The sequence below is a fragment of the Bos taurus genome, chromosome 17 (assembly GCF_002263795.3).
Source record: "Bos taurus isolate L1 Dominette 01449 registration number 42190680 breed Hereford chromosome 17, ARS-UCD2.0, whole genome shotgun sequence".
NCBI classification, from domain to species: Eukaryota; Metazoa; Chordata; class Mammalia; order Artiodactyla; family Bovidae; genus Bos; species Bos taurus.
In genome coordinates, this window is record NC_037344.1 from 62,298,528 (window position 1) to 62,326,158 (window position 27,631).

Here is a 27,631-nt window from a genome sequence, read left to right on the forward strand (position 1 = left end):
AGTTATATCGTATTATAATCATCCGAGAGTCTGTCTCTCCTCACCATGTCCTGAGCTTCTAGAGAGTGAGTCTCACAGGTCTTAGTCATCTTTGCATCACCACGACCTAGCACTCAGTAGCCTTCCAGTAGTTGTTTATGATGGACGTATGTAAGTGTGAAGAGTGTAACCTTTTCTTCCACCAGGCCCAGGTTAGGCCAGCCATCCCCCTTGGCACAGTCAGAACACCCTCTTCCTGTTAAGTCCCTATGTTTAATCCCTCTCTCTCCCTGGGTAGACCCAGGTGCTGTGACAACAAGGACAGAGGTTTCAGCTGACCTCCTGCCACCATGCACCACCTCATGCCTAGGAGACTGCCAAGATGGAAGAACAGGGGGCGGAGGGTGGCATGAGCTCAAAATGTTGCCTTTTGCCACTCATTTGTCATGGGACCGTTGCTGCTGCAGCTCATCATCAAAGCTAAAATACAGAATCATTTTCCTGGCAGTGAACCTCATTTCACCTTGAAGCAACATGAACTGGAACATCTTGTTACTTCCAACTGGTCATAAAATCGTCACCTCAATGAGATGTACCTATTTCAGCTACAGAATGATTAAGAGGTTTTGAATACATATATAAATATGTGTTGTCCTAAGTCACTTCAGTTGTGTCCGACTCTTTGTGACCCTATGGACTGTAGCCTGCCGGGCTCCTCTGTCCATGGAATTCTCCAGGCAAGAATACTGGAGTGGGTTGCCATGCCTTCCTCCAGGGGAACTTCCCAACCCAGGGATTGAACCTGCATCTCTTATGTCTCCTGCATTGGCAGCTGGGTTCTTTACCACTAGCACCATGAGGGAAGCCCATATGTAAATATATATAATCTAAAAGGTTAAATACTAGTAAACCTAATAATCTAAAAGATTCGGTTTACTTGTATTTTATTGTTTAAAATTTAGTGATATTGTTCTGCTTTCATTTTTCATGTCTACTATTTATGACAGTTAAATGCTGTTCTTTTTTATGTACTGCAAATAAGGTGTTTTTCAAAAATTTTATCTAAATGTCAATTTAAAGAAAAAAGTAAATTATAGTACAATTATATGCATATACGACAAAAATTGTTAAGTGCTACTCAGAGAAATGAAATGAGTCTTTAGTAGAATAGGGGTCGCTTATCAAGACGTGGCTTAGCCTCAGTGAAATAAAGGCAGGGGTCAACCACTGAGTTCCACCACTCCCCTGACACTGTCTGCAAAAAGTATACACGTGTGTTTCTCAGGAAAGGATCAAACTTTTCCCCCAAATTCTTAAAGGAAGCTGTGACCCAATCATGATCACTCACAAACTACGACTGTGATTCAATTCTTTTTGCTCCATTTTCATTGTTCACTAAGGAATGTTCAGCTTCCTAATTTACTAATAGTACTGATTACTAACTTGCCAGGTCCCCTAGCTAAAGGCAGGCAGTGTTCTGGATACAAGATTCAAAAAGTCTGAAAATACAGACCTCACTTAAAATGAGTAAATGGACATCTGGTTTTCAGGTTAATCTCTTATGAAACTGGTCCGGCAGGAATGTGTCTCATTCGTTCTGACCCAGTCTTGAACTTACAACACTGAGACCAGCCTGGAGGGTCAAGTGCGCATTTTTCCCGGCTTACCTCTCCGTCTCTCGGGGCAGGGGCTGCGAGTGCTGCTGAGGTGTCGAGACTCAGTGTGTCGCACAGGGCCCACCGCACAGGGGCCGCCGCACAGGGGCAGGCCAGAGACACCCGTTAATTACGTGCAGGATACAAAGGCTATTTGGCCCCAAGAGGGGAGGGTGGTAGGTGTTGACAGTGTGACACACGCACAGAGGGGACAACGTATCTGTGTGACAGCATCTCCTTGGGTTGAGACGGAGAAAGAAAGAGTTAGAAAGTGAAGAGCCATAGTGTCTTTATTGAGTTTTTAGTCCAGAATACAAAGCAAGGTGCTAGCTGTTGCCTCAATGATAGTAGAGCGGTCAACAATGGCTTTTCCTTCCCGTTAAGGCAAATTACAGAAGGAAGTGTGTCAGATGGACAGAATGAGATATTTGAATCTGTGGAAAGTCACTTTGAAAGCTAGTAGCAGTATTGCAGTGTAAAAGGCTTTCCATGTACCCTTTGCCCCACACCTAGCCCGTGTATTGGAAGGAACTTTCTTGATCCAAGAGATTCTTCTGGCAGAGTTTCTCTTTTGAGACCTTTAGCGTGCAAGGGTCATTTTTCTTGGTCTTGTGGCTGATCTCTGAGCCTTCCATTACTGGATGAGTAAGAAAGCCAGCGTGGTTCTTTAGGAGTTCTTCTGAGGAACTCTGACTGTGACCTGTGAGGGGAGCAGAGAAGCTGTTAAATCTGCATGCTTCCCTGTGGTCCGCAGGCCTCCTCAGCTGGATGCTGCCGGAGCAATAAGCAGAAGGGTTCTCCTTATTTTCCAACATCTCGACAACCAAATGGTCGATCTGAGCAACCTGCTAGGGCTATGTTCTGCGTTAAGATCACACTCGGCCTCCCCTTGACCCAGTCTTTCTCCACTGGGGGTTTTTCCCTCTTCTCAGGCTCTATAGAACTCGGTGTATGACAAAGCCCAGCAAAGGACTGTGTAAGCACAGTGGTGGTCAAGTCCCTACTTATTCTTCACAAGGCATAGCAGAGACCGGATCTTTACCCTCTTTGGTAGCTTGCATGGCTTAAAACAAGAAACCTGCAGTCAACACTGGTGGAGCCCAGCACAGGGAGAGGGCAGAGAAGGCACCCATACTCACGGTCTTCACTTCGGTGTACGCCTGCAGCCCGTATTCCCCCAGCTCCCGGCCACTCCCAGACAGCTTGTAGCCACCGAACGGCGACTGGGCCCCAAACACGTCATAGCAGTTGACCCTACAATTTAAGATGAGATCTCAGGAGTAACTCGCTGGGGCAGGGATGAAGTATCCTGCCCCCTCAAACTTCCTGTATTGCTCTAAAATTTAACTTTAGAGCAAATTTTACTTTAGAAAAAGGGAGGTGAAGAACCCTACTAAAATCATACAGGGGTTCAAAAGCAGGCCGTGTGAAACAAAGCCATAAGTTGTCTGGTCCTTCATGACATGGATGTCAATACCAGCGTGCACCAAATGCTAGCTTCCCATTTTAATGAATTGTTTTTGCTAATTAGGTGCTGTCTATATGGCTCTGTTCTGGATATTTCATATAAATGGAATCACACGACATGTGACCTTCTGTGTCTGGCTTCTTTCATTTAGTATTGCATTATCCATGTTGAAACAGGCATCAGCACTTCATTCCTTTTATGGCTGAACATTCCATCGCGTGAATAAACCACAGGTTGTGTGTCCATTCATCAGCTCGGGGGCGTTTAGGCTGTTCCCACTTTTTGACTATCGCGAATAGTCTATGAATATTCAGGTACACTTTTTTGTATGGATGTGTGTTTTTTTTTGCCTCCTGGGTATACACCCAGGAGTGGAATTACTGGGTCCTAGGATAATTCTATGTTGAACTGACCGGGGAACTTCTGCCAGACTTGTCTGTAGTGGGTGCAACATTTTACAGTACCACCAGCAATGTGGGAGGGTTCCTGTCTCCACACCCTAACCAACACTTGGTATTTTCTGTTTTTTACATTACTGCTGGCCTAATGGGTGTGACATAGGTGCTAAGCTTTGAAAACCAGGGTGACACAGATGCGGACCCTCAGCGCTGGCCTCCTCACAGCTTGGTGATGAGCCCAGTCACCCAGCTGCTTGTCCAAGAAGTGCGTCACGGACATACGCACCAGAGGGAAGTTTAATCCCCTGGAGAAGGGCATGGGAAACCTCTACCCGCTACCCCACACCCAGACCCAGGAGGCACTGAGCCTGGCACCCCAACTCCGGGATGTGAGCAGGGGAATACCAAAGAGCCTGGCTTGGGATCTCTGCCAGGGTTGTGAAGGGTTGCAGGAGGCCCTTACCACACAGTGCCAGCCTGGAGGGCCTGGGACAGGTAATTGGCCTTGTCCAAGTCCTTCGTGAAGACAGCTGCAGCCAGCCCGTACTTGGAATTGTTGGCTCTCCCGACGACTTCCTCCATGCTCTTGAACTTCAGAATCTGCATCACTGGCCCAAAGATCTGGGATGAGAGAGCATTAAGGGTGGGTGTGGCAGACTGAGACCCATATGTTAGCCAGCTCTCCCCAGCGCTGAGCAGGTGGTTCCAGCAGCCCCCAGACTCACTGGAGCATGAGGGAAGGAGGCCAGCCGGTGGCCACGGGCCTTACATACCATAGCTTATTTCTACCTGTGAGGTAGGGGTTTACACTGACAAGTTACATGTACATTTAGTTTCAAAGAACTCAAGTCAGTCGTTCAGCCAGGCACGCATCAGATGCTGAAGAAACAGCTATGAAGAAGTTAACTATGCACAAAACAGGATCTCTGATCTCAAGATGTTCCAGGTTTATCTTACACCTTCCCTGTCTTATTTCTGAGCCATTTCCAGGAATCCTGCTTCCTTTTAAGTGGGCAATGGGATTTAGAAACCACAACGTGGGAATCGGGCGTGCTTCTTGTCGTTGCAGTGTGGCTGCTCTCAGCCCCATCAGGGGACAGCCCCAGGGAACGGATCCTGATGCAATCCAGTGACTGGCCTATGACCAGGACATGGGCAGAGGGGGAGCCCAGAGGAGCTACCTGGCCCGAATGAGTGGTCGGAGGCGGGAGGTCAGGAAACGCCCCAAGAGGTGATAATCAAGCTGGGACACCACAGGAGCAGAAACTGGCCAAGCCAGAGTCAGGGGGAGGAGCAGGGAGGAGGAAAATGGAGTTCCAGGCACCAGCGCCCATTGTTTTTTTTGGCGCCCATTCTTAAAAAATCCATTTGCCACTAAAAGGAAGTAGGACTTTGTGAAGAAACGGCTGATGCCAGGACTGGGTAGAGAGTGTCACGAGGGAGGTGAGAAGACTGCCAGGAGCCCGTGTCAGAGCTGGAGCAAGAGATGGGGCGTCGTGCACTGAGGGCACTAGCAAAGCAAAGGAGCTCCTGCCCTCCTTGGAAAATGAGTATTTTCCCTTTCCGTTGAGAATGGAAAAAAAAAAAAGGACCAAAGTAGTCATGATGGCGAAAAGAGGCAGAACTTTGTTGTATTTTCCTATCCTGATTTTTGCTCTTTTTTTTTGAATCAATGGAAGAGGGTGGCAGTGTAATATTTTCCCTGTGTAAGGCCGCTAAAGGGCTTCATCCTCCCAGGGGAGGTGGAATGAGTCTGAACTCCACAAGGGCAGAGTACAGGTACTGGATACCCCCGGCTCTCCAGTGTCTGTAGAGCACCTGGCACACAGTAGGCACTCAGAAATGATTTGTGAAGCAAACAAATCAATGAGACAGTTGCTGCCCTACGTTCATAATCAATACCAAGGAGAAGAAGATCAAGGGACTCTCGCCATGTGGGGAATTCTGGCTTCTGACCTAGTCCAGTGTCCTGCTTACATGAAGTCCATGAGAAGTACTGGGAAGAGTCATGCCTTGAGTCACCGCTCACGGGACCAGAACACACACAGGACCTGCAGGCTTGGCCAGGGAATTCAGATACTGCCCCAAACCACTGGCAGCCATAAGAGGCTGAAGAGAAGTACAAGGTCACAAGTGAATTGCAAATGGTTTGTCTTATGCACTGAGCCAGGATTTGACCCAAGGTCAGCAGATGGGTCATGGGTCAAGATGCTGGACTGAACTGTCCACTTCTCCTCCTAAGAACATTCCCTCAAGCGCTGGACCCATACTGACCTCCTCCTTTGCGATGGTCATGCCATCTTGCACGTCTCCAAACACAGTGGGCTGGATGAAGTAGCCACGGTCAGCAGCCGCCCCTCCACCACACAGCAGCTTCGCCCCCTCCTCCTTCCCAGATTTGATATAGCCAAGGACCTTCTTAAACTGCGTTTCATCCACCTGAGGGAGAAGGAGCCCAGAGTTATACAGATGCTACAGCCAGACGTCTCCTAGCTTCAGTTTTAGAACCACACAGACATGGAGATACCTGGGAAATGGGCCAGATCATGAATGCTCCACACTCAGTCACTTCAGTCGTGTCCAACTCTTTGCAACCCCATGAATTATAGCCCACGAGGCTCCTCTGTCCATGGGATTTTCCAGGTAAGAATACTGGAGAGGGTTGCATTGCCCTCCTCTAGGGGATCTTCCCGACCCAGGGATCAAACCCACATCTCATGGCTCCTGCACTGGCAGGTGGATTCTTTACCATTAGCATCACCTGGGAAGCCCAGATCATGAATGCTGCTGCTGCTAAGTCGCTTCAGTCGTGTCCGACTCTGTGTGACCCCATAGATGGCAGCCCACCAGGCTCCCCCGTCCCTGGGATTCTCCAGGCAAGAACACTGGAGTGGGTTGCCATTTCCTTCTCCAATGCATGAAAGTGAAAAGTGAAAGTGAAGTTGCTCAGTTGTGTCTGACTCTTAGTGACCTCAAGGACTGCAGCCTACCAGGCTCCTCCGTCCATGGGATTCTCCAGGCAAGAGTACTGGAGTGGGGTGCCATCGCCTTCTCTGATATTAAGCCTACCATTTTTGTTTTTCAAGTATGAGATTACTAAAAATTTTAACTAGTATGAAAATACATTGATGGTAAAGGTATGTTACATACTCTGTAATATTCATATACTATTAGAAGAACTGATAAAACAGGTTAATTATACCTCAATTTAGAAAGGAAAAAAAAAAGGAATGTAAGCTGGTACAGCTCTTTGGGCAAGTGTCTTAAAAATTAGACAAAAAATTAGATGTTCATATCCTTTGACCCAGCTATTTAACTTCTAGGAATTTATGCTACATGTGACAAAGGGACCTGAACAAGGATAGTCACTGGGGAACATCTTATAAAAGCAAAAAGCAGAAACAATTCTAAGTATACATCAGTAGAGGAGCTGGTTAATATAATTGTGGTATATCCATATATTGTATCATCATTAACAACAGATCAATCAACACAGAAAGACAGCCTAAGATATTTCTTAAAGGGGAGAAAGCTTGTAGAATGATATATATTCCAACTTTTGTTACAACAAATATACCAAAATGTAATTCTGTGTGTGTGAGTGTGGTTGGTTACCTACGGAAAATGGACATGGAGGGGAAAAGGGGAATCTTACTTTTTACTGTAAACTCTTTTTTATGAAGTTTCTAATACAAATCTATATTACCTTAATAATTAAACAGCCACAAACCACAAAGAAAAATGAGAGAAAAAGAGATGCTATAATGGTAGATACATGTCTTGATTCATTTGTAGAAACCCATAGAATGCACACCACCAAGAGTGAACTCTAATGCAAGCTATGGGCTTTAGTTAATAATACAACAAATATATCAAACCGAGGCAAGATGTTAAAAACAGGAGAAACTAGGGAGTGGAAAGGTTTGGGGTTTATGGGAACTCTGTACTTTCTGCTCATTTTTCTAAAAAAACAGAATCTGTTAAAAAAAAAAAAAAAGGGCTGCCTTGGCTGGCCCCAGATTCTGGGGAGTGGACACCAGCAACACAGGTGCCCCCAGGACAGTGGAGCTCACAGAGAAGCCCTCGCGGGCCCCAGAAGTGGCTTCAGGGCTGCACAGAAGGGACTTGTGGGGGCAAGCATCCCTGATGCCTGGTCCTATGGCTCCTCCTCCCTGCGAGGAGGTGGCCAGCACGGGGCCCTGTGGAGTGAGCCCAGGACAGCTGGGTCTAAGGACAGTGCTGGTAAAAGGACCAGGATATGAGAGGAGGTGGTGGGGAGAGGTACTGCTGTGTTTCTTACTGTGATTATTATTGACTATTAATTCAAATGAATACATGCTCATGGTAAAAAAAAAAAAAAAAATTTTTTTTTTTTTTAAATTTTCGATCAAACAGCTCAGAAGAGTATAAAGTGAAATGAAGTCCCTCTGCTACCCATACATGGCCTTCTGCTCGCCTCCCAGAAGCAGCCGCAACGAACAGGTATGTGTGTGTCTTTCTGGTCAAGGCATTTTTATGGATGGCCAAGGTCCAGAAAACACATGTTCCCTTTCCCATAGACACTCCTCCTATTTATTATGTGTGTGTAACTTACCAAGGGTAAGTGTAAGTGTAACTTTCTACTGTTAGTTTCCACTTCACGGCCACTCTGGGAGTTAGGAAGGGTAGGTGTTACGGGTGAGAGACTGGTGGCTCCGAGACAGCAGGTGGCTTCCCACGGGCACACAGCTGGTGCCTGGCAGAGCTGAGCCTCGGAGCCGGGCCTGCCTGACTCAAGAGTCCAAGGCCCTTTCTGCTTCTCCACGGCGGCTCTGGACACTTGAGACCTGAGTGCCACCACCGAGCTTACCTGCGGCCCCTGCTCAGTCCGGCTGTCAAAGGGGTTCCCAACCACACGAGACTTGGCCCGGGCAACACTCCGTTCCACAAACTCGGCGTAAATGTCCTCCTGCACAAAGGTCCGCGAGCCTGCACAGCAGCACTGGCCCTGGTTGAAGAACAGGGCGAAGTGGGCCTGCTCCACGGCCCAGTCCACTGGGAAGGCAGAAGGCAACCACGATCAGAGAAGGAAAGGCCTGGCCCCTGTGGCGGCTGCTACCTATTAACACTGCCAATAGCACTCACACCCGCTGGGTGCCAGACCCCATGTGGGAACAAGACAGGCCTGACCTCTCCCTTCTCCAAGCACGGAGACCAAGTGGCAGACAGACACGAAGAGCAGTGGTCCTAACCCACTACGGTCCTGAAGCCAAGGGCAGCTGGAGGACAAGCCAGCTGGCCTGCGACCATCAGGGAAGACTCCCTCAAGGCAGACACATCTAGGAGCATCTCAACAGGACCAGGAGAGAGGACGTGATGGAGGGAAAGTAGCCTGATCTGACAGCAAGCTGCACAGCTGGGCAAGTCAGTAGCTCAGCCCAGCTGGATTACAGACAGCAGAGAGGAGAAAGGCAGGAGACAGGCCACGGCCACACAGGCCGGAGGGCCACGCTGAGGAGTCTTTCATCCTGAGGCCCTGGGCGCAGAAACCAATCCAATGGATGATAAGGATTGCAGAGCCGAGTGGGACCACAGGGGACACAGCTAGTGGCGAGTTGATATCAGACCTCTGCCTCCCACCAACCAAAAGAAAACCTTACTATCAGCATCTGACATGATGATATTGGGACTCTTTCCTCCTAGCTCCAGGGTCACTCTCTTGAGGTTACTCTTCCCCGCAGCAACCTGGATTAGGTGGCCAACCTACAGGGAGGCATAAACAGGGACAAACTCTTAGTAGAGAAGAAAAGAGCCAAACGTTCTCACAGGCACAGAACAGAAGTCCCCACAGCTTGAGGGAGCAGCTGGATGAGAAGAGACCTGGAGAATTTCACCACATCTGGCCACTCACTCACATAGCAGCCCCACCCTCTGAGCTCGCAGGATGATGACGATGTAACGACAAGTCAGAGTCACTGCCGTGTGGCTTCTACCTCCTGAGCACCATCTACATACCAGACACTGTGCTAAGTGCTTTGTGAGCACTGAGGTCAACCCTCTAAACAACCTCAGAGGGAGGGCCGCCTCTCCTCCTCCGTTCAGAAGTGTGGGAGTGGCAGCTCAGAGTGGTCAAGTCACTTGCCCACTTGCCCTGGAATCAGAATTCACACTGGGCAAACTGCGTCAAGCACCAGTTCAGACTTGCATCCCGCCTCCTCCTCAGTGTTCTAAATGGTATCCCCCTCACACAGCAAGGATGGGGTGTTTTTCACCTCCATATTCCAAAAGCCTGGCACAAAGACACCCCTGTGCTTACATGATGGGTGAACACACATTATCTCGGTCGGGAAACCATCCCCTCTGCCAGATTCCCAATATCCCCTTGAGGCGTTGATTTAGGTGGTGACTAACCCCAGAGAGAGTGGACCGTGTCACCTCAGCCACTATTCTGCCCTCCCGCAACCGCCATCTCTACATACAGACTGAATATTTGAAGGCATCTTCGTCTCAGGGAAATCATTTTGAAGATCCCCTTTATTATGCTATTCAGTGTGCCTTCTCTAAAGTCATGGGATAAAGCCTCCCAAAAATTCAAGTTAGCTCTTTAGAATGAATTTTGCTCCTGCTTCCAAGGTAATTACGTTTATGGAATCCCCAGACATCTTATACTTCTTTGTCTCTCCAGGGCCTGGCCCAGAGCAGCACTCACTCATTCATTCACTCACTGAGTACTTACTCTGGGCTAGATCTTTGTTGAATAAGCTTTATCTCACTTACGCCAACCCTGGGAAGTGGGCAGAGTTATTATCCCCATTTTACAGATGGGGAAATGGAGGCTTCAGGAGGCTGACTTGCCTAAGGTCACATAGTTAAGTAAGTGCTGCTGAAACACTTAGTTTGACTCCAATCATCTCCGCCACTACACCATACCTACATCTCTACTGCATAGATACTACCATCCTCAGTCTAAACACAATGACTGGAGCCCCCAAACACATGCAGTGAATCACCCCAGGTCATAATGACAAGGCTGGGATTTGAACTCATGTCTCCCGGAAGCCCACTCTCTTTAATCACCAGGACAGCACCAAGGAGTCTGACACAGCCCAGGTGCTTTGACGTTGGGCAGGCCGGCACCTCTGGGCTTTAGAAGTCTAGACAGCCTTGGCTTCTTTGTCTCACATGGGATGTCAACCCACCCCCTGGCCCCACAGCAGCTGGAGTGTCGACCAGTCTACAGAGGGCTCCACCCTGATAGACTCTGCTGGCACACCTGGGCTACTCAAAGACAGTCCTGGGGCAGACCCCCATCAAGTGCCCAGAGGCTAATCTTATTATTATTTTTTGTTTTGATCGCACCACTTTCAGGATCTTAGTTCCCCAACCAGGAACTGAACCCCGGGCCACAGCCGTGAAAGCGCCAGGTCCTAACCACTGGCCCACCAGGAAATTCCCCCAGAGGCTGATCTTGAACTCACTGTCCTCTGAGGACAAGGGCGCTTGAGCCAAATGCACCGCAAGCCTGAGGTGCTGGGATGCCTTACCTCAGTGGAGCCGGTGAAAGCCACTTTGTCCACGTCCTCATGGGAGGCGATGGCAGCTCCCGCCGTGGGGCCAAATCCAGGAATAACATTGACCACACCCGGAGGAAAGCCAGCCTGTGAAAAAAACACCAGGGACACTGGAGTCATTCTCCTGCTCCAGAGTCCAGGCAGAGGAATATGCATCCCTTCCAAGAGAGGCTGAGACAGTCGGCGCAGCACCCAGGTAAGCAGTCTTACTGGGTGCTGCTCAGGAGCTCTAGATGGTACAGTGAGGAACCCATTTGTGGGATTCCCTGTGGCTGCTGCCCCTACCCCTGTGGCACTCAGAATGATAATCTTCATAGGGGTTGCTGTTCAGTCACTCAGTCATATCCGACTCTGCAAATCCGTGGACTACAGTATGCCAGGCTTCCCTATCCTTCACCATCTCCTAGAGGTTGCTCAAATTCATGTCCATTGAGTCGGTGATGCTATGGAATCATTTCATCCTCTGCTGCCCTCTTCTTTTTGCCTTCAATCCTTCCCAGCATTGGAATCGTTTCCAATGAAAAGGGGTCTGGCAATGAAACCCAACATAGAAAAGAGGGGATGGGGGGTCACCTAGGCTGAAGTGTGATGAGCAGAGGTGAAGGGGGTCAGGCCCTGGCCCCACCAGGGGACCCCTCATCAGAACTCCTATAGGACAAGCCTTTAAAAAAGGCATTTAGAGGTCAAGACAGACACAGCCACGCACCTCCTTAATCAGGTTGGCCACATAGAGGGCAGTGAGTGGAGTCTGCTCAGCCACCTTCATCACAACCACGTTTCCCGTCGCCAAGGCTGGGCCCAGTTTCCAGGCTTGCATCAGGAGCGGGAAGTTCCACTGCAATCAACAGCAGCCACTGCCAAAACCTCAGCCAAGAGCTACAGCAGCCGCAGAAAGCGGCAGCCAGAGAGCAGAGACTCTGAACCTCTCCTGTTTCCTTCACAACTCCATTATAGATGAAGACAGACGAGTGGGCAGGTGGCGGGGGACAGTATCAGCGACTCATGCTCATTGATGCTTTTACCAATGTGGCGGCACCACACTGCATTTACACTGCCCTCCCACCCTCAGACAGCTACTCTCACTTCCACTTTTCAGATAAGGAAACCAGTTCCTAGGGGTATCAGTGACTTGCCCAAGGTCACAGAGTTCGCACACGGCAGGGCTGGTTGGTTTTGTTAAAACCCATGTTCTCAACCACTGCCCAGGCCACCATCCAACATCACCCCACAGACCTTCCCACCTTGGCAATGAACCTGCCCGAGACTGCTGCCTCCCACAGCACTCCTGGTAAACCTTCACGTGTTTGTTTTGAGTCTGACTCACTGGGATGATCTGCCCACACACTCCCACAGGTTCATGGCGGGTGTAGCTGAAGTAGTCCCCGTCAATGGGAATGGTTTTCCCATGGTATTTGTCAGCCCAGCCGGCATAGTAACTTAAAAAAAAAAAGAAAAATAACAACTTAATCAGTGACTGTCAGGGACCCTGTAAACCCTGGCAGAAAGCAAAGACTCAGACTGGTCCAGCTGGGTCTTTCTGATAACTGCCCTTGCTCTTGGCTTTATTTCCAAAGAGTTAGCTAACCACTAGGGTCTCAGTAATTCATTCTAGATAACTAACCTTGAAGCCTCAGACTCACCTGGGGTGCTTGTAAAAAAGCACCAAATTCTAGGTACCCACTTCGGACTTATTCAGTTGACTCTCTGCGGCCTATGCCCAGGAGTCAGTATTTTTAATAAGCAGATATATTAAACTGTGACTGTCTTACCAGTGCAGCACCGTAGGTTACTATCTGAGAACCATGGCTCCACTCTAGTGGGAAAGTGCAAACCCATCTAACAGCTGGCACTTGTGTGCACAACACCGTACTACCACTGAGGGAGCAGTGACCAGAGACAGATCAAGGACTGAGTTACCATCCAGACACACAGGGACACCACTGGTGAAAAAGCACTGCAGGATAGTCGAGGGGAAGAAGAGCCATGAGTGTGCAGTATGTACTGATTTTCAGGGAAGCAGGAAAATGAAAGACGGGGAGAGATGCAGCACGTGGTGTGAGAGAGCTTGCAGAAATGAACGTGTCTGCTGCAGTTGGCCCAAGACCAGAGTTGACCTCAGTGTGAACATGGGTGGGTGACCCTGGGGAAAAAACAGCCAGGGAGTTATTTTGCCAGTCTGTACAAATTAAGGCACTGCTGCTCCCTTCCTCTTAGGCCTATACGGTGTGTGTCTGCATGCCTCAGGACAGATGTTGAATCAGCACAGAAGTATACTGCTCAGACTCAGGAGGGCCTGGCGCTCTGCCTGGGGTTCACCCAGCCACTCCCTCTTGGGTATTCTTGCAGAGTACTCTCGATCTTGGCACGCCTGTCATTTGGAGCTGGAAAATTCTTCACTGTGGGAGCTGTCCTATACCTGCTAGGATTTTTAAAGCATCCCTGGCCTCTGTGCACGAGATGCCAAGTAGCAGCCCTCCCTCCCAGTTGTGACAACCAAAAATGCCTCCAGACATTACCCACCGTCCCCTGGGAGACACAGCGGCCCTGGCTGAGAAGCCCTGTCACAAGAAAGAAGCACTGTTTTGTTCTCCAGCCCATATGTCTTCGACACTGCTTCTTCCCCTCCACCCCGTCCACATGGGCACGGGGCAGCAGCCATTATTTGTATAATGACCTGTCCACCCGAACCACAGCTGGTCAGACTCAATCAGGGCCGCTCCTCCAGGAAACTGGCATGAGGACTAAGGGGCTGAGGTCAGTCTGGCTGGAATCAAGCACAGAGAACAAAGCCCAGGTGTGTGCAACCAGGTTCCAGCATGCAGACAGGCCCAGGCCCTAAAGAGGCTGGGGTAGTCGATCAAAAGAACACAGCAAGGAGGCAGCAGTGACAGTCAATGGCCTTGTTGGTTTAGACCCCTCACTCCCTGTAGCTGCCCAAGTTAGCCTGAAACCTCTTATTCCTCATATTGTATTTCTCGGTTATTAAAATGTTTATGGTTAAACCCAAAGCTAGCAAGAGGAAGCAAATAATGGAGAACAGAGACAGACGAAATGAAAAACAGAAGAACAATAGAATCAACAAATTCAAAAGCTGGTTCTTTAAAATGGTCACTAAGTCGACAGACCTTTAGCTAGACCAAGGAAACAAGGGAGGGACTTCTCTGGTGGCCCAGGGGCTAAGACTCCGCACTCCAAATGCAGGAGGCCCGGGTTTGTTCCCGGGTCGGGGAACCAGATCCCGCGCGCCACAACTAAAGATCCTGAATGCCACAACTAAGACGCAGCACAGCCAACTGAATCAATCATGTTTAAAAAGAAAAAAGAGAGAAGCACAAATAACTGAAGTCAGAACTGGAAGTAGGGGATTATGATTATAAAAAACGAGATCGAAATGATTAAGAGAGAATGTGATGTGCCACTATAGCCAACAAAGCAGATAACCTCCAAGAGAGGGACAAATTTCAGCTAACCCATGAACTGCCAAAACTGAAAGAGAAGACATGTGCGACTCAATTACAGTCTTGGTACGGAGGGACGGTCCCCCCTGAGAGGGAGTCTCACGACGTTCCCCCAGCTCCTGTGATCCTTTCACAGCCCTCCAGCAACACTCCCCACCCACTCACCCGCCCCCACCCCACCCTCCCCCTCACTGGCACGGCCACAACCAACAGCAGGAAGCCTGCGCCCATACCGCAGGCACTTGAGGACCATGTCCAGATCCACCAGGTAGGAGATGATATAGGGCTTGCCGTTGTCCAGGGTCTCCAAGGCCTGAGTGAAAAAAAAAAACAAGATCAGCACAGACGGGTGGGCACAGGAATGAATCAGAGCAAATCAGGCGATGAGCAGCACAGAGGCTCAGCATGGTACGAGGAGGGCTGTTGGCCCCTTTGTGCTGGATTTCAAGGCACTTCTGGGCCTCTTCAATGGCAGGGAGCATGAGGCGGGGACGGGAGGAAGGAGGCACCAACTTCTCATTCAGTCATTTCATAAACATTTGTTTCAAGCTTCTGCTCTACGGCAGAGCGATGTTAGGAATACAGAGGTGATCGCTGGGAGCTTATAGAACAAAGAGCCAGCAAATAAGGACACAAATCATTAGTCACAAGTGTGAGGACCAGGCAAGGTCGAGTAGATCATGTTGAGGGAACAGGGCTTTATCCTAAGACTACGGGATGCCATGGAAGGCTTAAGAGCAGAGTATCATGGTATAATTTGTCTTCTAGAAGGTTCACTGTGGCTGCTATGTGCAGTATGGATTGGGAGAGGTGAGGGTATTGCCTCCTGGTTTCTTCTGCCTCTTGCAGCCAGGGAGGAGGCCCAGCACATAGCAGGCTGTCCATCTTCTGGGCTGTCTCCAGGAAGGCCTCCCCATCATAGCCGCCTCCCCACCCGTCTCCTTTCTTAGCCAGACCCATCACATCAAAGGAAACACTCAAGAGGCTCCCCAGGTTGATACAGGGGCAAACCCCAAAGGTCTCCCGCCTACACCATTCTGGTCAGTTACTTGTCAGCGATGCAACCCTTTCCTGACTATCCGTGGGATGTCCATTCTCCGTGTAGGTTGAGAAGGCAGGAGGTTGAGGACTCACTGCCAAGTAGGTCCGGTCTCGCTCAATCAGATCAGCCAGGCGGTTCAGCAGCCGGCCCCTCTCGGACGCGTCCATGCGGCGCCAGGGCGAGCCCAGCTGGAATGCGGCCCGGGCAGCCTTCACTGCTCTGTCCACGTCTGCCTGGAAAACACCCACCCAGGCACCTCAGGCCTTCTTAGCAGTAACCTCCTCCAAATACCTCCTGACCCACTGCCAAACGCACCCACAGGGGCTCCAGTCGATACCGATGGAGACACTGCCTCAAACAGTTCCTCCCAACCTCGAACAGCTCTGTCGACCAGGTTTAAGATGAGCAGCTGGGCTCCTTTCCTTCTCAGGAGTCAGAGAGGGAATGAGGATGCTGATGGTTTCCCATTTCCAAATCCCCCAAAGAGTTATGTAGGGAGCAGCAACGCAGGGATCAGTACTTAGAAACTGGTCATTTCTGCCCCTGCTTCCTTCCCAAACAAGTCCAGTAAAATTAACCATTCCTTCTGAGATGACTGCAGTCTACAACACATGCAGGTTTAACCAGCTTCTCTCTCCTTGGGGAAGCAATAAAATCAACGCAGCATTTTTCATAGAGGCAGATGTGTATCAGGAGGTGGGGAGCATGGTTGTCATTAATATTAAATACGTTTACCATTAGACTATGAGTCAGAAAAGTATTCACACTTTCTTTTAGCAAAGGAAGCAAAGCTTTAAATGTGCATATAGAAGACTGTCTTAAAGCAGAGGACAGGAAGCATTCTTGAATCATTTGTTAAAGCTTTTTCTGTTTCAAAAAGTGAAGTGTTTTTTTTTACTGAATGTCTAATTTTTTAACTTTAATATTACAGTTTTTTAATTACCATGGGTATATGTAAATCAAAAAATACCACAGACACCGTAACTAGATCTCAGAAGACCCAAGTTGTGTTCAACAAGATTTCCAACCAGCTGTGCACTTCCCTTCTCTGACCTTCAGCTTCCAGGTCTGGGATGGAGAGACTGGATTAGACATTCTCAAATTAAATTCCAAGTCGGCAATTCTACAGCTGTATGAATTCTTGAACCGGGGTACAATCTAGCACTTTTATCTACAAGGAAGAGTTTCTGTGGCTTCACTTACTCAAAAATCTTAATGGGCATTTTAGTTATTAAAGTAATACACGATAGTTTCAGCCATACGAAAACCTATGTTAAAGAGTGAAACCGCCCTTGCCAATCCCCAGCCTGCTTAGCCCTGCCCTGAGGTTAAGTCACCAGTTCTCACCTTGTCCCCTTCAGCCACGTGACAGATGACATCCCCAGTGGATGGATTGACCGTGGGGAAGGTTTTCTTGCTGACGGCATCATGCCACTCATTGTTTATAAAGATCTGCAATGAGAAGGAAAGTCCTGAGGAGCAGCTCTCAACCTGATACTGACCAACAGCAATGTTTAAAAAAAAAAAAATCAGAGAGAACAAATAGGAATTAGCTTCAGAGGTATGTGGCCTAGAAGTTAAAAGCACAGGCCTTGGAGACAGTCCAAGCTGGAGCACCCACTCTGCTAAAAGTACTGAGGTAGAGCATCAGTCCTTTCAATGCCCTGGTTTCTTTGGCCCGAAAAATGAAGACTACATACCTTCCTTATCAGTTATCTGTATCTACCACTGTGTGACATCACCTCAAAATTTGGTAGCTTAAAATGATTTATTACCATCTCTCACGTTTGGGTCCATTGATTGGGCTCAGCCGGGCAGGGCTTGGTCATGTGGTTGCAGAGCGAGGGCACCTGGGGCTGAAGATACAAGATGCCTGCTTCACTCGTATGTCTGTGGCTACACGGGTGCTTGGGCTTCCTGACTCCATGGCAGACTCAGGCTAGTCAGACCTCTCACATGACAGCTGGCTTCCCAGAGTGTTCAACAACACCAGCCAGAAGCTGGAAGGCTTCTTCTTCCCTTTTTTTTTTTTTTCAAAAGACTTGTTTTATTTATTGATCTTTATTTTTTGGGCCGTGCAGGGTCTTCACTGTGGTGTGAGGGCTCTTTGCTGTGGCACAAGGGCTTCTCTGGTTGGAGCGCAGGTTCTCTAGTTAACGGCACACAGGCTTAGTTGTCCCATGGCATGTGGGATCTTAGTTTTCCCCAACCAGGGATCAAACCCACATCTCCTGCATCGGAAGGCAGATTCTTAACCACTGGGCCAACCAGGGAAGTCCCTGAAAGGCTGCCTAAGATCTAGCTTCAGAAGTCATACAGCCTTATTTCTGCCACCAAATTCCATCAGTCATGTTATATCATAGAAACCACCGTTCCTCTACCACACTACTGTCAGGGTCATTATGAGAACTGAGTTCGATTCTTCTTTTCATCCATTCAGTAAGTATTTAGTGAACATTGCAGTGGGCAGGGCACTGTTCTAGGGTTGAGGACACAGAGTGGAAACCAAACTCAGTAAGGACCTTTCTTTCATGGAGCTGGCATTCTGGTAGGCACAGAAAGTAAAGACACAATTAAATACCCAAGGCAGCCTCAGACTACAGTCTTAAGTGCAAAAGAGAAAAACGAGATGCAGACAGAGTACTGAAGTGGGGGAAGATAGAGAACTCTAGCTGGGATGGTCAAGGAGGGCTTCCCTGAAGAGCAGACATTTGACTTGAGCCCTGACTGATGAAAGGAGCCAGCCGCAGGAAGAGTGGGGGGAGGAGGAGCAGTGCAGGCCACAGGGACAGCAAGTGCAAAGGCCCCGGGGCAGAAGTCCATCTGGTGTGTTAGAGAAAAAACAGAGGTGGCCGGAGTTACTGGTGAACAAGGAAGAGAGTGCTAGGAGATGGGGACAGAGAGGAGGGTGGGTCCTGTGAAGCAAGCTGTCCCCTGAGGCTGGGGAAACTGGTCTCAGGAAGCGGGCTAAGGTGTTTCAGTCCCTTTAACCAAGGCTGGGGCAGAGGTCACAGGTGGGGTGAAGTCAAGGCCATCGGTCCAAGGCCTGACTACCTTCCTGTCCCAGGGCTCTCCTGGGCCCCAGCATCCTACTGTGGCCTGGCCCTGGCTGAGGACCCAGGCAGTTGTCTAGTCACTCAGCCAGGTTCTCTGGAAATGTGTGTGGGTATCACTTCATTTGGCTGATCATCAATCTGAAGGGAAAAAAGACACCTCTGTTTCTTCCTGCAGGAGGGCTGGGAAGTGAGCCCCACAGGTCGCTTCCAGTGGAGGGTGCAGGTCTGGCAGAAAGAGTTCAGCCAGGTGGACCCAAGTTCAAGCTGGACTGGGCCACACCCTGCCTGCGTGCTCCCCTCTGAGAAATCAGCTTCACCCCCTGGTGAACTTGGAGGAGAGGGAGGCCCAGGGGCAGGAGCAGAGAGAACATCCGTGGAGGAAGGAGGAGGGCCTGGCACACAGTCTGTGACCACTCTGAGCATCTGTTCCCATCGCCACCCTGAGTGCAGGCTCAGGGTTCCAGGCTCACACCCACCGCTTCACGGACGCACTTGAAGCCAGAGACGAGTAGCTACAGAGAGAGGCAGGCCGCAGCGGCGGAGTGAGACGGGCTAGCCTTGAACTGTTCCCTGCCTTTGACCAGGATGTCAGCGCCTGGTCCCATGAAGATGTTCCCCCCGACACCTACATGTCATGGAAATGGCTAATGACTGTTATTTAGCTACTCATTATTCAGCAGCCCCTGTATTGGAAGCTTTCCAAAACGGGATCATTCCCATTTAAACTTCATAGCAAACCTAGGTGAGTTTCATCCTCTCTACAGTGGGGGGTGGGGGTGGGGGACACTGAGGCACAGAGAGGCCAAACCACCTGCTCAAGGTCACACAGCAATGAAGGCAGAACCCGGATCTGAACCCAGGTCTTTGGAACTCTGAGACCTGTGCTCTTTGCCCAGTTCTCAACTCCAGTCCAGAGCCCATGTCTGCCTTCAAGGAGGTCAGAACTCTTTTTTTCTTAATCTCCACCTTTATGGTTTACCCTACTGCAAGCTTGATTTTGAGTTTTTATTATGGGTGCTGTAAAAAAGCACAGCCTCTAAGCCACACAGACATGGGTTGGAATCCTGGCTCTACCTCTCTCAAGCTGTGACCCTGGGCCAATCCCTTCATCTCCGGATGCTGTATCAGTCTCTGGAAATAATACATCTGGGGGCATAAATGTGAGGGTAAAATTCCACAAGGGGTGTAAAGCTCCTGGGCCAGAACCCCACGCACACCATGTCTCACCACTACAGTCCCTGCGTTCCTCCAGATACCCTGCACAGTAGCACACAGAATTAGTCTATCCTGAGAAAATCTCCACTGTTATTTCACAAACCTCAGGAGGTATGAAGTGGACAATGGGCCAGTCTGGTGAAACTCCCCAGGTCCTACACCCTTCCCCCCTGGGCGAGGCCCACACTGTCCCCTGATCTTAGTCCAGGATCCTGGCAAGTCCACTCCCTAGCCTGCCTCTCAGTGGCCTGAATTTGTTGAGTCACTCTCCATTGTTGAGTTTTCAACAATCCATCCTCCCTTCTAACTAACAGGAGAAACTGGAGTTTGCAGGAACCTAGAATCTTCCTTCTGTTTATAGAGTTCCCACTTTCCCTCTCCTAGAACCAGGCTTTAATGGTCTCCTCCTTGGGGAGGTGGGGCAAGGGGGGAACTAGGGTGAGAAGCGTTCCAAGACTGAGGCACTGCCGAAGTTCTGCTTCAAGTGAGGAGAGTCTCATAGTGACTTCTTGAATAAACACAAGAGCAGACTCCAGGCCAAACACTTCCTGACCTCTTGAAACCCAAAGCCTAACTTACATAACATGTTAACTCAGTCACCCTGGGAGGCGGTCCTACCAGGCTCTCACTTACCCCTTCTAGCCTCTAGAGCACGAAGGATGACACAGGGTGCCTGCAGGAGGGGCCTGGGCAGGAGGAACCAGAAGGGCCCCGGAGCTGCCTCAGGAGGGGCCTGGGCAGGAGGAACCAGAAGGGCCCCGGAGCTGCCTCAGGAGGGGCCTGGGCCAGGAGGTACCAGAAGGGCCCCGGAGCCGCAGGGCGAGGAGGGAGAGAGCCGAGGCCAGGACCTGCACTGGTGCTGCGGTTCTGAGGGGCATGGGACAGACACGGGGCGCATCCGCACTCAGCAGCAATCATGGACTTCTGTTTTGTAAACTGCTTTTTTTATGAGTGAGTTTATCTTGGACATTATTCCACAGGCATATCTGTCTCACTATTTTAAGCAACATAGCAGTCTTCAAAACTTAACAGACCTCAGTTTGTTGAATCATGTCCTACAAATGCACTTTAGGACAAGTTTTCACTACAAGCAGACCTCAGAGATATTTTATTTTCAGTCCAGACCACTGCAATAAAGTACTGTAATAAAGGGAACCACATGAATCTTTAGGTTTCCCAGTGCATATGAATCTTGCCTGGAGAATCCCAGGGACGGGGGAACCTGGTGGGCTGCCGTCTATGGGGTCGCACAGAGTCGGACACGACTGAAGTGACTTAGCAGCAGTGCATATGAAAGGTTTGTTTACACTATACCAATCGTTTTAGGGTGCAATATCATGATATCTGGAGAAGGCAGTGGCACCCCACTCCAGTACTCTTGCCTAGAAAATTCCATGGACGGAGGAGCCTGGTAGGCTGCAGTCCATGAGGTCGCTAAGAGTCGGACATGACTGAGCGACTTCACTTTCACTTTTCACTTTCATGCACTGGAGAAGGAAATGCAACCCACTCCAGTGTTCTTGCCTGGAGAATCCCAGGGACGGGGGAGCCTGGTGGGCTGCCGTCTATGGGGTCGCACAGAGTCGGACAGGACTGAAGCGACTTGGCAGCAGCAGCAGCAGCGTGATATCTAAAAAAAAAAAAAATGCGCCTACTTTGAACTGAAAAAAACCTTACTGCTAAAAAGTGCCAGTCATCTTCCGTGCTTTCAGAAAGCTGTAATTTTTTTTTTGCTACTGGAGGATTTGAAATACGGTGAAAATTACCAACACGTGTTGGGAAAAAAAGCACTGACAGATTTGCTCCATGCAGAGTTGCTACAAACCGATTTGTAAAAAAAAAAAAAAAAAAAGCAAAACACCACAGTTTCTTCAAAGTGCAGTAAAGCACAGCGCAATTAAATGAGCTCTGCCTGTACTCCTGACGGTGCTGCTGCAGTGAACATCTTGACTTGATGTGCATCTTTGCAAAGCTGGGGCAGGTTACTGTATAAAAATTAGAACTGCTGAGTTGCAGGATAACACGATCCTTGGCTTCCTCAGATATCTTGTATTCCAGGTCCCCGCAGATTAGGAAATGCAAACAGAAACGTGGTGAGGGGAGAAGCTGGGGCAGGGACAACAGAGCTGAGAGCAGGACTGCAGGACCCTGGAGAGGAGTCTTAACCAGAGGAGTCTTAACCAAAGCGAGGACACAGGGATGGTCCAGCGCAGCCTCCACCCATGGCAACAGACAGTCATCATCTGCCCATGGTCTCCAAGAAAAGGTTAAATGCCCTTCAGTAGCTCCAATTTACAGACACAGGACACACTCTAGAAAGACCTCATTTCCAAGCTCAGATGCATGAAAGAATTCGGGATCCATTACCTAGGAAATCTACATCCCTGGAATATGTTCTTTTCCCTAAGAGTAAGCAAATGCTTGGCTTTCTATCCTGGATAGCTTCTGCTGGTATCTGATTTTTCAGTGGCAGCTGAGTACTTTATGTCAAAGAGAAAACATATTATCTTTCGTATTGCAAGATCCTAAGGAGAAACGTTCAGAATCTGAACGTTGGAATGCCACACGCATTCACACTTTTCCACACAATCATCTAGATATCTCCAGGTTAGTTTGGGTTAAGGCCAAGGGCGGAGAAGGCAATGGCACTGCACTCCAGTACTCTTGCTTAGAAAATCCCATGGATGGAGGAGCCTGGTGGGCTGCAATCCATGGGGTCACTAAGAGTCGGACACGACTGAGCGACTTCACTTTCACTTTTCACTTTCATGCATTGGAGAAGGAAATGGCAACCCACTCCAGTGTTCTTGCCTGGAGAATCCCAGGGACGGGGGAGCCTGGTGGGCTGCCGTCTATGGGGTCGCACAGAGTCGGACACGACTGAAGTGACTTAGTATAGCATAGCAAGGCCAAGGGCAGTTACCTGGCACTGCCCCCAAGCCCTCCTCTGTCTCCTCCACATCCCCCAGGGTCTTTGGTCTCACATTCCTGGACTTTCACCACTTTCAAGATGGGAGGGCTGACTCCACTGTGGACTGTTTGCCAGACAGGCAATTTCAATTTGTCAACATGCCTGTGGGCTTACAGTTGGGCAATCTCTAGCTCACTGCAATCCCTTCTCTAGCCAATTTCAACACTCCCAATATGTCCTCACAATCTTGTTCACATTAACTCCACAATTCTTTGCAAAAAGGCCCTTCTGAGTAGAACTCTTAGGTTCCCATGCCTTGCTACTAGAACACAAGATTGTAAACAGTTTCATAAATGTCAACCTTCAATATTTACTGAGCAGTAATTATATTCCAGGTGGCTCAGCGGTAAAGAATTTGCCTACCAGTGCAGGAGAAGCAAGTTTGATCCTGGGTTGGGAAGATCCCCTGGAGTAAGAAACAGCAACCTACCCCAGCATTCTTGCCTGGGAGATCCCACGGATTAGAGGAGCCTGGAGGGCTACAATCCATGGAGTCAAAAAGAGCTGGACATGACTAAGTATACACACATAGACACAAATTATGTTCCAGTCTTGGTGTGGAAACACAAATGTGAACACAAACTTGGCTCCTCCCTTCCAATTTAAATATTCAGTTCAACTATCTCATAAATATTTACATCTTTGTTTGACCACTGACATTTGCTCACTCTTGTGGACCTCCGTGATGGAGCTCTTGATCTGGCTCCACCTCCCCAGATCCATCAGCTGCCTGGAATCAGATGACCTAACTCTTCCTTTGCAATCATGTTTTTCTTCTGCTCTGATCACCTTGTGTTTGCTAAGTTGCCTGGGGGGCTGCCCTCTTTCCCAGGCCCTTCTGGGCTCTGCTTCTGTCCTTCCCCAGAGGACAGGGGCAGGGGATGGGCAGAGCATGGGGACTTGGGGTGGACTAGCCCAGACCACCCCTCCAAGGGAGCCCAGATGACCTTCCAGACCAGGGACCAGCCTGAGTCACCTCAGCATCCCCAGGGCACATCCACGCTTGGTACAGGGAGAATTGATGCTTTTGAACTGTGGTGTTGGAGAAGACTCTTGAGAGTCCCTTGGACTGCAAGGAGATCCAACCAGTCCATTCTGAAGAAGATCAGCCCTGGCATTTCTTTGGAAGGAATGATGCTAAAGCTGAAACTCCAGTACTTTGGCCATCTCATGCGAAGAGCTGACTCATTGGAAAAGACTCTGATGCTGGGAGGGATTGGGGGCAGGAGGAGAAGGGGACGACAGAGGATGAGATGGCTGGATGGCATCACTGACTCGATGGACATGAGTCTGAGTGAACTCCGGGAGTTGGTGATGGACAGAGAGGCCTGGCGTGCTGCGATTCACGGGGTCGAAAAGAGTTGGACACGACTGAGCGACTGATCTGATCTGATCTTGACCATAGGGCCTGGTCATGAGGCATCATAGCATGGGGTCTTGTGTGTTAAGAGCTAACAGAGCTAATCTTGAACGCTGGTTTCACACAAATGTGAACTTGACCTCCCTGAGGCTCAGTTTCCTCATCTATGCAATATGGTTCCTACAATTGTTGGGAGGACGAAACGTGAAAATGTAGGTTCAAGTTATCAGGCACAGCGCCTGACAGATCGTAAGTAATCAGTCATCACGGTTATGGGGTCACAGTTCACATGTATGTCCACAACACACATGGCTAGTCTCAACGTTGTCCTAACCCAGTCACCTCTAACTTAGCCGGTTCCCAGCATGCTCTGGACATACTGAACAGCATTTCTGTTTCTTTATAATAGAAGCAGAAAAAACCAAGGTGGGGCCAGTGAAATCCTCCGATTCCCTGGGTTGCCCAAATCTACTGTTTCTACAAAGGCTCTCACAACTTCTCAACAAGCAGTAAAAGCAGTGCAATCAGCGTGGGGATATTTCACTTGACTCGTTCAGCCTGCAGCCAACTCCGAACCACAGCCTAGCCCAACAGAGGTTCTGGTTCATTCCATAAGACTGCAAGGAAAACAAGATAATTCAAAACTCCTATTCTGTATATATCACCTGTTAGCAGTGGTAACAGGAATCCATCCAGGACAAGTTGAGGCAAGAGGACCCCAAGAAAGTCGACCAAAGCACCCCACTGTACCTCTTCTAGTTAAGAAACAGAAGTGAGAAGGAAAAGATCCATTGCCTATGCCACCCTCTCTTCAAGGAGAGACCCAACAAACTTGAAATGCAGCATTCCGCACCCCCAGTCACCACCACCATGTCGTTGGATGAGAAAATGCAACGCCTACAGAAGCAACTTCAAAGCCTAGGTCACAGCGCCTTTGGGGCAAGCTCCAGGATCCAGAAGAGTTCACTGAACATCAAGGAGTCAATAATCCCCAGAGAAATGTTGGAGCATATGATCTAGTTTGTACCTAGAATCCCTGGTAAGAAACTTAAAACGTTAGGATTAGACCATGACATTCTTGCTAGCAGGGATTATAAGAACTCAACACTGAAAACCCAAGGAGCTTTAAAATGTGCCTGTACAGCAGAATGTCATCCTCACGTGAACTGCTTTGCAACCTTGGAAAAGTAAGATTGGAATCTACTAATTTAGGAAGATAACCAGATGCATTGTTTAATGAGACAGAGCTTCAGAAGAGCAAGTGCAAGGATCTCATTTAAATAGGAAAAAAAAACCACCTAGTGCAAGCTCACTTGCCCAATGCTCTTATATATGCACATGTGCACGCGTGCCCGCAAATTTACCACCTAACATTGTTCTTGGAGGGAGTGCAATGGAATATGCTGGAAGTTTTACTTCTGCATTTGTAAACAGTGAGCAATGGTTACTTTTATGATCTCAAAGAAATGTGATAAAAGCAGCTGCAGAAAGATTTCACTCGGCGTTACAAACTAACCCTAGAGAGAACTCTAGATTCAGGACCTGTGCTATTACCACGGATATGCGCGCGCACATCTGGACCCAGTTTCCTCACCTCCACATGAGCACAAAGGAGGAGGATCCTTATTAGAACCTGTGGCCACAAAAGCTTGGGGTGCTGCCGTCTTTCCGTCGATATTTCTGCGTGATATGCAAGTCTTTCAAGCGTGAACTCCTTCCTCCTCAAGCAGTCTACTGAGGAAGCAGCAGCTGCTGCCTTTTTGGCTTGTGTTATGCAAAGGGCATCTTATTTTATCCTTTGTTTCTATTCCCTTGCTAATGACGATTTGTAACACACTTTAAGGGGCTTCCCTGGTGGCTCAGTGGTAAAGAATCCGCCTGCCAATGCAGGAGAAGAGGGTCCAATCCCTGGGTGGGGAAGAGCTCCCGGAAAAGGAAATGGCAACCCACTCCAGTATTCTTGCCTGGGAAATCCCATGAACAGAGGAACCTGGCGGGGCTACAGTCCATGGGGTCGCAAAAGAGTCGGACCCAACTTAGCAACTAAACACCACCCTTTAAATCACACATCTACCCACTGCCAGGGTGTAGATTTACAGTGAAGCTCCAGACCAGACAATCAAGTCCCCTGTTGAAAGCAGCCAGCCAGAGGTAGGCTCCCCAGCATCTTAGGTCAGCAGTGACCCCTATATTCCCACCTAGAGTTGCAACAAAAATACACAGAAGTTTCTGGTTATTGGCTTACTCTTGGGAGCCCAGATGTGAACCCCAGCCTGACCACTGATTTGAGTCTTTGGGTAACTCACTGCATCTCTTTGAAAATTCAGTTTTTTCATCTGTAAAATGGAGATAACCACAGTACCTACCTCACCAGGCTGCTTAAGGATTAAATGGCCAATCAGGTAAATGCTTAGACTGGTGCGAAGGAGGTGCACAGAGAATAGGAGCTGTGACTCCTGCAAGTGCCCGTGCAGTGAATGAGCCCCTGTACTCATTTTCCGGCCCCTCCCCAGGCCGGAAGAAGAAGGGGAAGCTCAAAGAAGGGCAGCAGCTACACTTGTTGTAAAAACAAAACGAACTCTTTCATAACCAGTCTCCTTCTCGGTGAATTCTCCAGCACTTTACCCAAACTCAAAGGTCAAGAGAAAAGATGTGCCAAAGTCCTGGTTGACCAAGAAGTCAGCCACTGGGAATCGAGGTTATACTGGAAAATCCTTGCTTTGATCAAAGAAAGAACCCTTGGAAGGTGCAGACACCACCCCGGGATGACACTGAGGTGGCAAAGATCCCAGACCTTTTCCAATTCCCAGCAGTGGAAGCAGCCAGGACATCAAGTGGCCACGGCCATGGCCTTGGCCTCTCCACTGGGGAACTGGTGAACTTTTAGTTGAAAAGGACCCCTTTTTCCTGTTTTCCCATTTGGTCGAGGGCATGAGTCAAGGGATAAAATATGACGAAAAGACAAAACGGCTCCTGCAAAGAGGGTCTTAAATGGACATGTCCTCTGGATGAGTGACGTCCGGATGACTCTGCGCAGGCACAGGGACGACTAAGAGACCCGAAAGCCGAGGACGACTGGGGAAACAGCTGGATCAGGGAGCCGAGGTGTCCGAGGCGCTTAAGGGGCCAAACTGCTCGCGGGGAAGGAAGGGAAGTTGTGTAGAAAGAGCAACTGTGAGCAAACCCGTGGAGACCCAACGGGGTAAACTGAGGCCCGAACAGATCCAGTCCCTTCCCACTCGGCAGAGAACAAAGCACGGGGGCGGCCTCACCTGGTTGTACAAGACTTCAGGCTGCTGGTTGGGGGTCGGCACGGCCTGGGTGGCGGCGGACAGCAGGCGGCGGCCCTGGCGGGGTCCGAGGCGGGCGGCGGCAAGCGCAACAGCGCGCAACATGCCGAGGCCGGAGCTGGGACAAGGGGGCTCGAGTGGGCGGCTGGAGCCTGACTGCCTGCGGGGCGCGTTATCGCGCGGGGCTAC

At 49.3% G+C, this 27,631-nt stretch overlaps 1 protein-coding gene across 1 annotated transcript; it reads right to left on the reverse strand.

Annotated features, from left to right (window-relative positions):
• Positions 1–1,906: 1,906 nt before the first annotated feature.
• Positions 1,907–27,631, reverse strand: ALDH2 (aldehyde dehydrogenase 2 family member). Its single transcript, NM_001075367.1, is given in 13 exon segments — positions 1,907–2,334; positions 2,774–2,888; positions 3,964–4,121; positions 5,775–5,939; positions 8,350–8,534; positions 9,140–9,242; positions 11,024–11,137; positions 11,757–11,885; positions 12,375–12,486; positions 14,742–14,821; positions 15,643–15,783; positions 16,898–17,002; positions 27,425–27,631. Coding segments are annotated over 13 exon segments (1,563 nt in total). The 5' UTR covers positions 27,548–27,631; the 3' UTR covers positions 1,907–2,301.